Genomic DNA, 12,731 nt, shown 5'->3' on the forward strand with positions numbered 1-12,731 from the left:
ATTTAAAATTAAAATAATTAAAGAGAGGGAACTAAAGATGCAGACCTACTAGAGAATGGACTTGAGGACACGGGGAGGGGGAAGGGTAAGCTGGGACAAAGTGAGAGAGTGGCATGTACATATATACACTACCAAATGTAAAATAGATAGCTAGTGGGAAGCAGCCGCATAGAACAGGGAGATCAGCTCGGTGATTTGTGACCACCTAGAGGGGTGGGATAGGGAGGGTGGGAGGGAGGGAGACACAAGGGGGAAGAGATATGGGGATATATGTATACGTATAACTGATTCACTTTATTATAAAGCAGAAGCTAACACACCATTGTAAAGCAATTATACTCCAACAAAGATGTTAAAAAAAAAAAAAAGAGAGAGAGAGAGGGAACCAGAGTAGAAGCGATGGGGAAGGAAAAGAAGAAACAAACCAACAAAAATGAATGAAGAGCGTGAAATGAAGGAGAAAGGAAGTCGGGGAAGCAAGCCTGTGGGCCAGGTAGAGGCATCATGTCACCAACCACCTGTAAGGCAGGCCACTCACTTTACTATGAACGTTTAGGAAAGTTCATAGTAACTTTAGGTACTCTCTACTTACTTACCTATTAACTTTAGTTAGTAGTTCATAGGAAGAAAAACTATATACATTTTAAATGCTTGGGTAACGACCCATGGTTGGGAGCAAACACGACACCCATAACCCGAGGGAGAAAAGTGACGGGCGGGCACAGTCCCAGGCGCAGAGGTGGGAGTGGATGTGGCAGGTGAAGGGGACTTAGGACGAGATGGACCTGCTCAAAGCAGAGCTCTCCCCAGTTCATCTTCCAGGGAATGGTCAGAGTAGATCCTAAGTGGGATCCTAAGCTGTCTCATTATCCTGGAAGAGAAGGTGGCTGATGCTTTACAGACCCCACTGCTAATGCAGAGCCCCTATGGGCCCACTAGCTTTTCTGCAGGACAACCCCGAGGGTCCTGGGCTATGAGTCAGGACAGGTGGGCCAATGGATGGTCTGCCTGGCCAGGGCTGAGTGCCTCCATGTACCAGCTCTGAGTCCCCCACCATCGCTGTAGAATGAGGTGATTGGAGCTTCTTCAGGCTCTCAGCATGCTTACCTGGAACCTCAGGTTTGGCCTCAAGGGTCAGACATGCAGGTAGAGAATCATTCCTACCACTGTACGGACCAGCACCCTGCATGGGTCAGCGCTTCAAATAGGGTTACACACAAATCCCAATAGTTGTCTCCTGCTCAAGGCACAACTAGAGTTTATCTGGTCCTCACCTCCACACTGGTTTAATATCTCTCCTCTCCCTTCTGCTGCTCCCTTCTCCTGAAAGTTTTCTTTTTATCTTTGTCTGTCTTCTTTCTTCAAGACTTAATGCTACTTCCTCACTAGAGCCTCCCTTATCTACTCCCGCTGGTAATATCCCCTCTCCTTCCTCGGTCATCTGGTAGCCCTGCTGCATAAACTGGTCTGCATGTCTTGTTATTTTTCCTGCCATTACTCCTCCACGGGCACAAGCTAATGTAATATGCTCAAGGGCAAAAAACACATCCCGGATTTTTCTTTGGACTCTCCTGAATACTAAACCAGTGCTCGTATGGGCTAGGTACCCAAATAAATGTCTAGGAAACCACTTTTCCTTTACACATCTGGTTTTGCCTTATAGAACTCAACTCCAAATTAGCAGCATCCCATTTTTATATACCTCCTAGGTTGTTTAGGGAGAGACTAAGAAGAAGGGATAGAAAAAATAAAGAGTTTGGTGATGCCCATTGAAAATCAGACCACATTTGAGAATCAAATGTCTTGTGCTATGATGGGTGGAGATGGGGCCACCAACACTGAGATTTATTTGCCTTCTTTTTGGATTTCTCTCCTCTATTAAAGGACCTTGTGGATTATTTACGGGCTCACTCACATAGCGCTGCTTATGCCACCTCCATGAGCCCCCCGATAGCAGAGCAAATCATCAGAGCAATGAAACTCATCATGGGACTAGATGGGACCACGCAAGGTAAGAGGGTCTGCAGCAAGCAAATCTCCCGTGAATTCCTTTCCTAGACCTCTCCCTGTCTCCCTTCTGCCCCATCAACTCCCCCCTTTTCAAATATACATTTCTGTCTTTTTTTCTTTTTTTTCTTTTTTTGGCCACATTGCGTGCCATGTGGGATCTTAGTTCCCAGACCAGGGATTGAACCCATGCCCCCTGCAGTGGAAGTGCAGAGTCTTAACCACTGGATCGCCAGGGAAGTCCCTATGCACATTTGTCTTAATCAATAGTACATAATACATAATAGTACAGAGTACATAAATGTACTAGAACTGCCGTCAGCACACAAAAAGCAGAGGATGCTCTTTTAAAGCAATGAATACTTTCTAATTCACCTCTTAATGTGATCAGCAAATGTGGATAATTTTGTTTATGAAGCCACACTTGGTGTGTGTTTGCCTGTGCTTCCTTGGAACTGTCACTTGTGTTTCCCTGGGAACAAACTAGTCAATTTAATATTCGTTTTTTTCATCCACCCACCCATCTATCTCATCATTCATTCATTCATTCATTCATTCATTCATTCATTACCAGCCAGGAGCTGGGGAGAAGAAATTCACCACTGCCCATTTAAGAATATATGGACAAAACACTCACAACGATAACTTACCAGCCATTTCTTTGATGTTGGATCACCACAGCCAAGGTGTGCTACTTTGTTCAACTCAAATGAGCTTAACCTTTTTTTTGAAAAATGGTTTCATCAAAGGCTCTTGGAACTCTCCATCTTTCATATACAGTTTATAGAGCTTCTACTATTTATCACAATGGGGGACAGTGATGACTAGGGCAGTTCTTGCTGTCAGGCAATCTAGTGAGTGTGTTTGTAGAAGCAGCAAATTACCCTGGCCTCAGACCTGCTCACTGGATCCTTGTGCCCTGACCCACCTCTCAGCTGATGTGAAACCCTATACTGTCTAGTGCAATGTTCCAAGCCTACTATTTCAGTAGAAATATGGAGAGATCCATCATTTTTCAATTTTATTAAAACAGTAGAATACTTTATTCACATACACATTTTACCCAGAAGCCTACCATATATACAACAGATTAAAACAAGGCTGGTCCGGATGACGTAGTGTCTCTACCTACCTCCAAACCAATGGTCCCTGAAGCCCTTCCACTGAGCCCCCATGCTCCTCAGGTCACTGGGTTGAAAAGGATAGACTTTTCTTTTTCACTAAAGCAAGAAAATGGCATGGAGGGTGACTTTGTTCCTCTATGTAAAATGCAATGATTGACTGACCTCTCAGGTCATTTCCAGCCACGTCTTTTGGGATTTATGATTCTGTGTCTTATTGAATAGTCCGTGTGAAAAAGAAATTCGTCGCAAAGCACCGAGCTGATCTCCCCGTGCTATGCTGCTGCTTCCCACTAGCTAACTATTTTACATTTGGTAGTGCATATATGTCGATGCTACTCTCACTTCGCCTCAACTTTCCCCTCCCCTTCCCCGTGTCCTTAAGTCCATTCTCTATGTCTACATCTTTATTCCTGCCCTGCCACTAGGTTCATCAGTACCATTTTTTTTTTTTTTTTTAGATTCTATATATATGCGTTAGCATGTGGTATTTGTTTTTCTCTTTTGCTTTGCGAGGACCTAGAGGGGTGAGATAGGGAGGGTGGGAGGGAGGCTCAAGAGGGAGGGGATATGGGGATATATGTATGCATATGGCTGATTCACTTTTGTACAACAGAAGCTAACACAGTATTGTGAAGCAATTATACTCCAATAAAGATCTATTAAAAAAAAAAAAAAAAGGAAATGCGAATCCAGTCCATCCATGGTGCAATGCTTAAGGCATAAACTGAAAGCAGCTGCCTGGACTTGACTCCTGGGATACTACTTAACTTGCTGTGTGGTCTTAGGCAAGTGATTTCACTGATCTGCTCAACCCTGAGCAAGTTACTTGTCTGTGCTTCAGTTCTTCCAGCTGTAAAATAAGGAAAGGGATATTGATGAACTAAGGGTTTTGTGAGAATTAGGTAAAATAAGACATATAAAATGCTTCATTATGACTGAAAACAATTCCATCAATAGTAAGCATTGTATAATTGCTTACTACATTACTTGGTATTATTCCTGAGGTGTTCAAGAAGTATTTGGACTATGTCTTGGAGAAGCTGTAGGAAGGATTCTTGTGATGCAAGTGAGGTAAGACTAGATTTCCTTCAAGGTCCTGGATTAGTCAGGATAAGCTAAATTATGCCAGTGTAACAAATAAACCTTGAGAATCTCAGTGACTTAACTGAATCGAGGTTTATTTCTTGCTCACAGATCTAATACCAGATCTAATACAAATCGGACATCTCCCTGCCCACTTCCTCTCTGTAGGAAGTGACTCAGGCTTCTGCGAACTTGAGGCTTGGCCATCTCAGCACCTGGCCTCCACAGTCACCATGGTAGAGAGAAAGAACATCAGCCTGGAAGTGACATATCACCTTGCTTACCATCCATTGGCCAAAACTAGTCACATGGCCCACCTGAATTTGGGGAAATGGTGGTGGTAAATTAAGAGATATGGATATAGATATGAATAAGCAGATATCTTTCAACCTTCTAAAGCCAAAACTCAAAATAGACCTGTCTCCATTCCCACATGAGCTGTCCAGTTGTGTGAAAAAACTGGTCCGGAACCACTGGAACTCTCGCAAAGTCATCTTAATGATCTTCTTGACTATGTGCATTTCTTAATGGAAAACAATTATTTGAGACTAAAGCTAAAATGCCAGTTAAATGAATTGTCCTATGATGACCAGAATTATCCATTGGTCATATTTTCAAGATGAATAACTAGAAAAAAGTTACCCTGAAAATTAGCCTATGTCTTAATAAAGATCACTAATTTCTTAAGCCCTGTAGTGTATATATTATCAGCATCCGTTGATTAACGTGTCCCCAGCTTGACAATCTTTTCCTTCCCGCCTCTGGATGGCTTTACCACTTCATCACAGACAGAACTCACTCTGTTTATCTGACCAAAAGATCTGCAGAAAAGTTACATTTAAAGACATGATCATAAGAACTTTGATAGCTATCTATTATCAGTTTTTCTTCCTCTGAGGGGAGAGATATTTCCCTTGGTTCTCTCTCCTGCCTTATAATTAAAGAATTGCCTGGTCATTATTTTTAACCTCCCAGTTAAAGGGTCTCACTTCACTCTTCTTGCCATCTTAAGAGAAAAAAGAAAGAAATGAGAGAAGGATACGTGTCCAGTCTGTGTTCTCAGAGTCAAGTTAAGAGGAATCAGGGAGAAAGATTGGACAGTTTCTTTTCAAAGGAACAAACAAAAGAAAGTGATAAAAAAGAAAACTGACAGAAATCATCAGCCAAGTTTCAGATAGTTCGGCCTGACATGGCTTTTGAAGAATTCAAAAGCACACAATGAATCATCACGCTGGCCTCATTGACAACAATGCCCGCTTTAAATAAGATAAACAAGTCTGGTTGGGAACGTTGCAGTAACTCACCCCTTTCTGCAGAGATAGACCAACTCTCAGGGTAAAGTTGCCCAAAGCTAAAAGGGCTGCACTTCGTCGAGCTGCCTTACGGGATCTGAGAAAACACCCCGCTCCGAGCCTTGATCTTCGGCTGCTCCCCTGCCGCTGTGATTGGAGCCTTTCAAGGCTTTGTTTTGGGTTGAGTTTGGGGAGCGGTTGGCCAGATCTGTTGCTTGATGAATGTCTTCACTTTAATCTGCAAGGCAAAGCCATACGCTTCAAAGAAAGGCAGACTACAGGAATAAGGTCAGCGTTCTTTGAAGCCAAGGTTCAAAGATGAAATAGCAGTCCCAGTGAAATGACAATGTTTATGCACAAACAGCCACCTTGACTCTGCAGCCAGGCTGCTCGTGGAGTTAATGCACCACAATCTGAGGGGCTGCAAGCTACCCAGGCCTTCCACAGGCACCGAGGCCCTTCTCATCTCCTGGCCTGTCACTTCGTGCAGCACAATGAATGCAAAGTGGAGATTTGGCTTCTCCATCCTAATGGATGTTGGGTGGTCCCCCAGCCAAACAAGTGCTGTAAGCCCTTCAAGGGCAAGAGCTGTATCATAAATTCATTTGGTGTCCCTCTGAGTGCCAAGCCAAGTGCTCAGCTTAATAAATATGCCATGACTCAATTTCCATCTTGCAGACCCACTCGATTTCAGGTCAGCATTTATGCTAAACAAGGAGCCTTGAAAGGCACCAAGATGGAGGGAATGTTTATCTCATAGGACTGGGAGCTGGGAGTCAGTCCCACACCAGTTGTGGCAGCTGAAGGGATGACTCAGTGATGGGGATACCTCAGTGATGAACACCACTTTTGAAGAGGTCCAGAAAGATGGCAGCTCTGTCATTTTCTTCATCAAGACATGGTCCAGGCAGGAGGGTGAGGCCCAAGAGACACCAGCCGCTCCCCTAAAGAAAGCATCGTCAACAATTGTCTTATTATTTATTTAAATCTTTGATGCATATTTTTCAATTAATCAGTCAACATTCTCTTTGAACCCCCAGTTTGGGCTCTCTGTCCCCTAACTCTGGGTAACCTTTCACTTCTCAGAGAAAATAGAAGTTGTATTGCGTGGAGGGTTTAGGGTGTGTGCTTTGCAGCCAGACTGCATGGGGCCCGGTCCTCGACCCCCCACTTGCTCCATGAATGGCAAGTTGCTTACCCTCTGTTAGCTTCAGTTCCTTCATTGTAAACTGGGGTTGTAGGGAGGATTAAGTGATGTAATGTAGATAATGAACTTAGCATGATGCTTGATGCATAGTAAGCACCCAATAAAGGTGAAAATTACTATTATTTTTAACTCATCTGCTTTCTCCCTTTCCTTCTCTAATTTTTCCAATAGTTTTTATGCACCCTGGAATCTTCCTGTCTCTCAGGCCTCACCTACTCCATCAGCAAATCCTGCGGCACTTCCTTTGACATATCCCAGGAATCAGGTCCCTTCTCACCCTCTCCACCACCACCTCCATCACCTCTCACCTGGATCACTGGAATGATCTCCACTCCCCCTCTTGCCATTTTATGACTTGTTCTCCACACAGAAGCCAAAATTATCTTTTAAAAAAATGTAACCCAGACCATATCACCCTTTCACTCAGAACTTTTCATTGTTTTCCATCTTTCTCAGTGTAAAGTCCAGACTTTGGCCTTCTGGGCTTCTCCTGATGTGGTTTTCCATATTTCCCACCACTCTTTCCCTTGCTTGGTCCACTCCAAGTAGCTGGCATACTTGTTTTCCTAGAATGCAGAGAACAGCTCCCACAAAGGGTCTTTGCACTTGCTGGCCTTTCTAGAACATCATGTCCAGCCAACACCTGCATAGCCCGCTCCCTCACTTTCCTCACATCTTTGCTCAAAATCAGCCTTATGAGAGGAGGAGCTGTATCCTTAATTGCACACCCCTTCTTGTCCCTCTAATTCTCCTCACCTTGCTTCAGTCTTAGTAGCATTTATGAGCACCTGACAAATTATACACGTATCTGCTTATTTTCTGGTTTCCCACTAGGATGTAAACTCCAGGAGAACAAGCATTTTGTCTGTCTTGTTCCTGACACCGAGAACAGTGCCTAGCAGTAACAAGTTCTCAACAAATATTTGTTGAATCCTTCTCTCTTTCCCTCTTAGCTCAGCAAATAAACGACCCTTATCTCTTCCACATCTCTGTGCTTGATTCTCTCCCTTCCCACCTTCTAAAGGCACCGGCCCCCTTTCTCAACCAGGAATCTGTTCATCTCCTTCATTGTAAAAAGCCTCCCCTCACCCCTTCTGTTTCAATAGCTGTCAAGTCGCACACCTTCCGTTGCTGCAAGTCTTCTCAGAAGAATGGCCGTCTGCCTGTTCCCCCTACTCCTCCCCCTCCGCCATCAGCCCTCATCCTCTGCCCATTTCCATGGACTCTGTTCCCTCAGAGGTCGCCGCTGCCCACCGACCCTGTTTTAGTCCTTTTCCAGCTGAACTTGACTGACCTTTCCACCTCATCCTCTCTCCTTAAGAACAGTCTTCCCTTAGTTGTGGAAGATGCTGTTCTTTTCTGGTTCTCTTGTATTTATCTGTCTGTTCTTCCTCCCTTCTCTGCTAGTTCTTCTTCCCCATTTGCATTTGCCAGAATTCCATCCTCTGCTCTCTTTACATTCCCCTCTGCACATGTATGCCCCCTTTTTTCTTTTCTGTGATGTAGAAACGTGCTTCTCAAACTTGAGCCTGTACCAGTGTCTCCTGAAAAGGTGACGAAAACTTCTCCACTTCAGAACAGACAATAGATCACTCCATTGGCTAAGGCAGTCCTTATCTGACCAAAATGGCTCTAGGAAAAAGAATCTCTGTGATTTCATCAACTTTTCCTACTGTTACTTCAGTGCTAGGCTGATGGGATAATCACCAACGTTGTGAATCACAAAACCGTTTTTTGCTATCATATGCATGGAAATATTTGATTTGTTTATCATTGAGTGGTCAGTAGTGTTTCCCTAGAGAGGAAAAGAGTAGTGGAAATTACTTACAAGTGAAAGTAAATACAGAGTTCCAATTCCTAACATGTAATATCCAACTTCAGTAGAATACACCTTCATCATTGCTAATAAAATCTCTTATGCTTAAACAATAAAGTTAAGAAAAATAGAATTTTCTATTTTTCTTCAAAGTCACACTTGTCCCTCTTTGCCTGTAAACAGAAGGAGTTTCTGGGTGGCAGGGTGGGGGACGTGTCTGGATATTGTATAGATAGAGAAAAACTAAAGGTAAAATCAAGATGGAATAATGAATTGTGTTCTTACTGGAAATAAAGGAATTAGCTATACAGGATCCTCAAAAAATATAGGAATTTGACAGGATGGAATGCAATAGGCTGTTTTTCCTTTTTAATTTAATATATTTTCTGAATATAGTATTCTGGGATTATTGCTACAAAAAGATGAGACAAATAGTATTACCATCATCCTTCCTCAATCATCTTAGGTATTATCCAGATAATTTCCTTAATTCTCCACTTTCAATATTTCAATATGGAGATGTAGGCTTTGGTGAACTGTAGCAGGAAGGTCAATAAGAGAAGGATGGGGAAACTGACTCGAAAATTAGAGCTAAGTACCCCAGCCATTGTGCCAGTACAGGAATTTTGCCTCAAGCTGAGCTCCTTTGCCCTTTAGAAAATCAGAATTGTGATGAGCCCAAGATCTGAGGAGGATGTATTAAATAGACATGCTCCCCAACAGAGGGCCTCCTCACACTAACTTTGTGAGGTTTTTTTTTTTTTTTTTTTTCTTGCATGACTTGAGAGGTATTCAAAACTTTCCATCTGTGAAGAAGCTGTTACTTCGGCCCTAGAATTCTGCTTGCACATCTCATGCTGCCTTTGGTGAGACTGAGGAGTGAAGACCCTCAGCTAATGGGATCGCTCTTCTTTTTCTTCTGAGTATCAGCTTCTGGGGTAGCGAGGCTCTCCATTCCTGAACTGGGGAGGTGATGTCTTTTAAATGTGCATTTGGTTATATTACGGTGTCACTACTTTATGGTGACATTGACCATTCTAAAATTAAAACTGAGTATTCTGTCCCTTCACTGCAAAATCCCTGGTTCTAGTCCCTGAGAATATCTGAGGGGTTAAAGATCACTGTGGTTTCTGTGCAAAAAGGAACAGCAGTGGAAAAGGGGGGATGCATTCTGTTAGTGGATGAAGCTCAGATCATGTTCAAAAACACAGATAAGTCAAAATCAAAGAAAACAATTGGAGTCCTCTCTGATTTCCAGCAGCTTCCACCTTCCCTCATTTTTCACCCCTTGACCACCACCCAGCCCTTCCTTGTTCCCGAGCCTGGACACAGTTGCCCTTGTATTTTCTGCTACTCCAGCTCACCTCTCAGAACAGGCTCATACCCAAGCTTGGATACCAGGTGAAATCTGGACTCAGGACAGCTTGGAATGGGGGTTCATGCTGGAGTGACCCTTCTAGCACCTGCCACCAACCCAGAGAGACCATCCCTAACCACCCTTTCTAAAATATCATCCCCTCCCTTGTGGACGACTCTATCTACTCCCTTATTCTGCACCATTTTCCTTCATAGCACTTACCACCACCTGGAATTATGTACTTGTTTCCTTGGTTATTTTCTGTCTCCCCAGGAGAATACAAGTCACATGAGGGCAGGGACACTGTCCCCAACTTCAAGCAGTATATGTTGGCTGAATGAATGATCCCATTCAGTGTAAGGTTTGGCCATATCACAGCAACTATTCATAAGGCATTGGTACCACCAATTGGTATTCCGTCTATCTAGAAGATTCTCATCTCTCCCCACAAACCCACTACACCCATTCTTTATCTCCTGAATCTCTGTTCAGCCTTCTAAGTCCTCTCACAGTGGCCACAGTCAAGAAATAATCCTTCCTTCCTCTGTCTCATGAAATCTTTGGCTCTTATGTTAGTCACACACACCCTAATTCAGTCCTCCAAATTGGTAGTGATTAATTAATTAATTGTGCCTTAAGCATCAAATATGCGAATGAATGAAAACTGAATGACCAAATTTGGGACTAAGCAGATTTCCTGGACAAGGCTTGAAAACTAATCACTCTCTATAAACAACTACAATATCATTTCTTTAGAGGTTACTTATGGAATTATTTTGGTTCAAATACTGGAGTTATAATCACTTCCTTGGTAGATATATGCATAAGCCAAAATGCAGAGTTCCTTTCCTATTCTTTTGAGAAATGAATGGTTTTACATTATTACATATGCTAAGGCTTTGTCTAGACACCATCTAATACAGAGGTGAGTAAGCCAGATAACTCAAGCCATTGTTACCAAATAGCAGAAGCAAAAATGGAGTTTTTCCTTTAATTATCCAAGCAGTTAGCTGAATCCCTCACTTAAGGTTTCCTAGGAAGGCACCATCCAAATCTCATAAATGCATTTGACTCACACAGTAATCAGCAAAGACTGGGCACCAGCTGATCCTCTCTGTCCAAGTTGAAGTACATTTCCAAAACAGAGGCGAGCAGGTGTTCTTTAGCATCCAAAATGGCATTTTCCACTGAGTATGTTGGAGGGACCTCCTCCCCTCCTCTTCTCCATCTCTTTGTTGATTTGCACTTAGGGTCTTTTTCAATCAAGAGACTTCATGTTTTCATGACATTATTTGGTGACTAGTAATGAGAGGTTGAAAAAATAAAACTAACACTGAAAAATTAGAGTTTCCCTTTACCAGGGCACCACTTAGCCAATGAAAAGTAAAAGGGCGTTAGGATTTTGAATCCTTGAAAATTTTTCATGGTATCTTTCTTACAAGGTCAGTATTAGTTAAGGTTAATTAGTTGTTGTAACAAACTCCAACATATAACACAGTAGACATTTTTTTGTTGCTCATATAGAGCCCAAAATGGGTGTAAACCCAGCCTCCTTCCATCTTGTGGCTCCTCCAACTTATGGCTTCCAAGGTTGCCATCAAAGGGGTGAGGAGCAAAGAGGTTCGTGTGTGTGAAGTTTTCAGAGGCCATAACTGGAATGGTATGTTTTGTTTCTGCCTACATCCTATTGCTGTGACTCAGTCACAGGACCTTACCTAACCACAAAGCATCCTGGGAAATGAAGTTAACCACCTGCCTAGGAGGGGGAAATGGGATTGGTGAATAGCCAGCCAGTCTTTACCACAGGACTTAACCTCAGCCCAGGAAATTCTTTCCCCAGCCTTTCTGATGGACGTATACTATGGGAAGACATTGTATATTTTAGACAGTTGCCCAATCTTTCTCTATTGACTTAATAAATAAACTCTTGACCTGGAGTGGAATAAAAGTAGCTCAAGGAAAAAGAAAAACAAAGTCCAAAAGACTGAAGACAAATCTCTTCCTTTTATAGGGACTCTCGGGGCTTCTAGTCTGGCTTTTACTATAACCACTTCTGCTTCTTTCTTGTAGAACATAGTCCCAGGCCATGGCAGGTACTGAGATCATTATCATTATGATGGTGCTCAATTCCCCAATGCTGTGTACTTTTTGGAAACAGAAAATGGACCCTGGGCATAATGCTTCCCCCGAATAAGCTAAAAAGACATGAAATTGGAACAGCTCTGGAAGTCAGGCCAGAACAGGAGAGAATGTATATTTTGGAAGTAGTAACACACTCTCAGAAAATCAGGCCATTTTTCTGAAAGGGAGGATGAGATGAGACAGGAAATTATAAATTGCATCATTATCAGAAAATTATAAATTGCAATTTAAAACATACAATTTAAACACATGGACATTTAGGTTAGTTATCTGAATCAGATGGGTTTATTTTGAGTCACCCCAACTCTCTTATTCAGCCACACTTTGGTTCTTTTGAGACCATGGACTAAAAGGAGGCTAAGAGGCTTTAAAAAGTATCAAACTTCTGATGTTCATCACATCAGCACCCAGCACGTGACTAATCAAGGTAAACTAGTCACAAGGGAAAACTGAATTCTAAGCCCAGGTAGAAAAATAAAACTAGCAACTTCATATCAAGATTGAATTTATATGAAAATATGATTCTACTCAACATTGCTTTAAGCATTCCATCTACTTTAGGAAGCACTAAAAGCTGTGTGCTTCTGTTATGTACATGTGGGCAAATGCACTCCACATAATTCATTCTGTACCATATCTGGGATTTTATAAAAATGTTTTCCAAAGGCTTATATTTCTGTTTTGTATTCAGTTCTTAGGAGAA

At 42.4% G+C, this 12,731-nt stretch overlaps 1 protein-coding gene across 1 annotated transcript in view; it reads left to right on the top strand.

Moving 5' to 3' along the window:
- Positions 1-12,731, top strand: part of SPTLC3 (serine palmitoyltransferase long chain base subunit 3) — a 132,149-nt gene that overhangs the window by 97,609 nt on the left and 21,809 nt on the right. The window contains exon 10 of the mRNA XM_068524204.1: positions 1,885-2,011. Coding sequence (XP_068380305.1) covers positions 1,885-2,011 — 127 coding nt within the window. The remainder of the gene's footprint in view (positions 1-1,884; positions 2,012-12,731) is intronic.

The sequence above is a fragment of the Eschrichtius robustus genome, chromosome 16 (assembly GCF_028021215.1).
Source record: "Eschrichtius robustus isolate mEscRob2 chromosome 16, mEscRob2.pri, whole genome shotgun sequence".
Lineage (NCBI taxonomy): Eukaryota > Metazoa > Chordata > Mammalia > Artiodactyla > Eschrichtiidae > Eschrichtius > Eschrichtius robustus.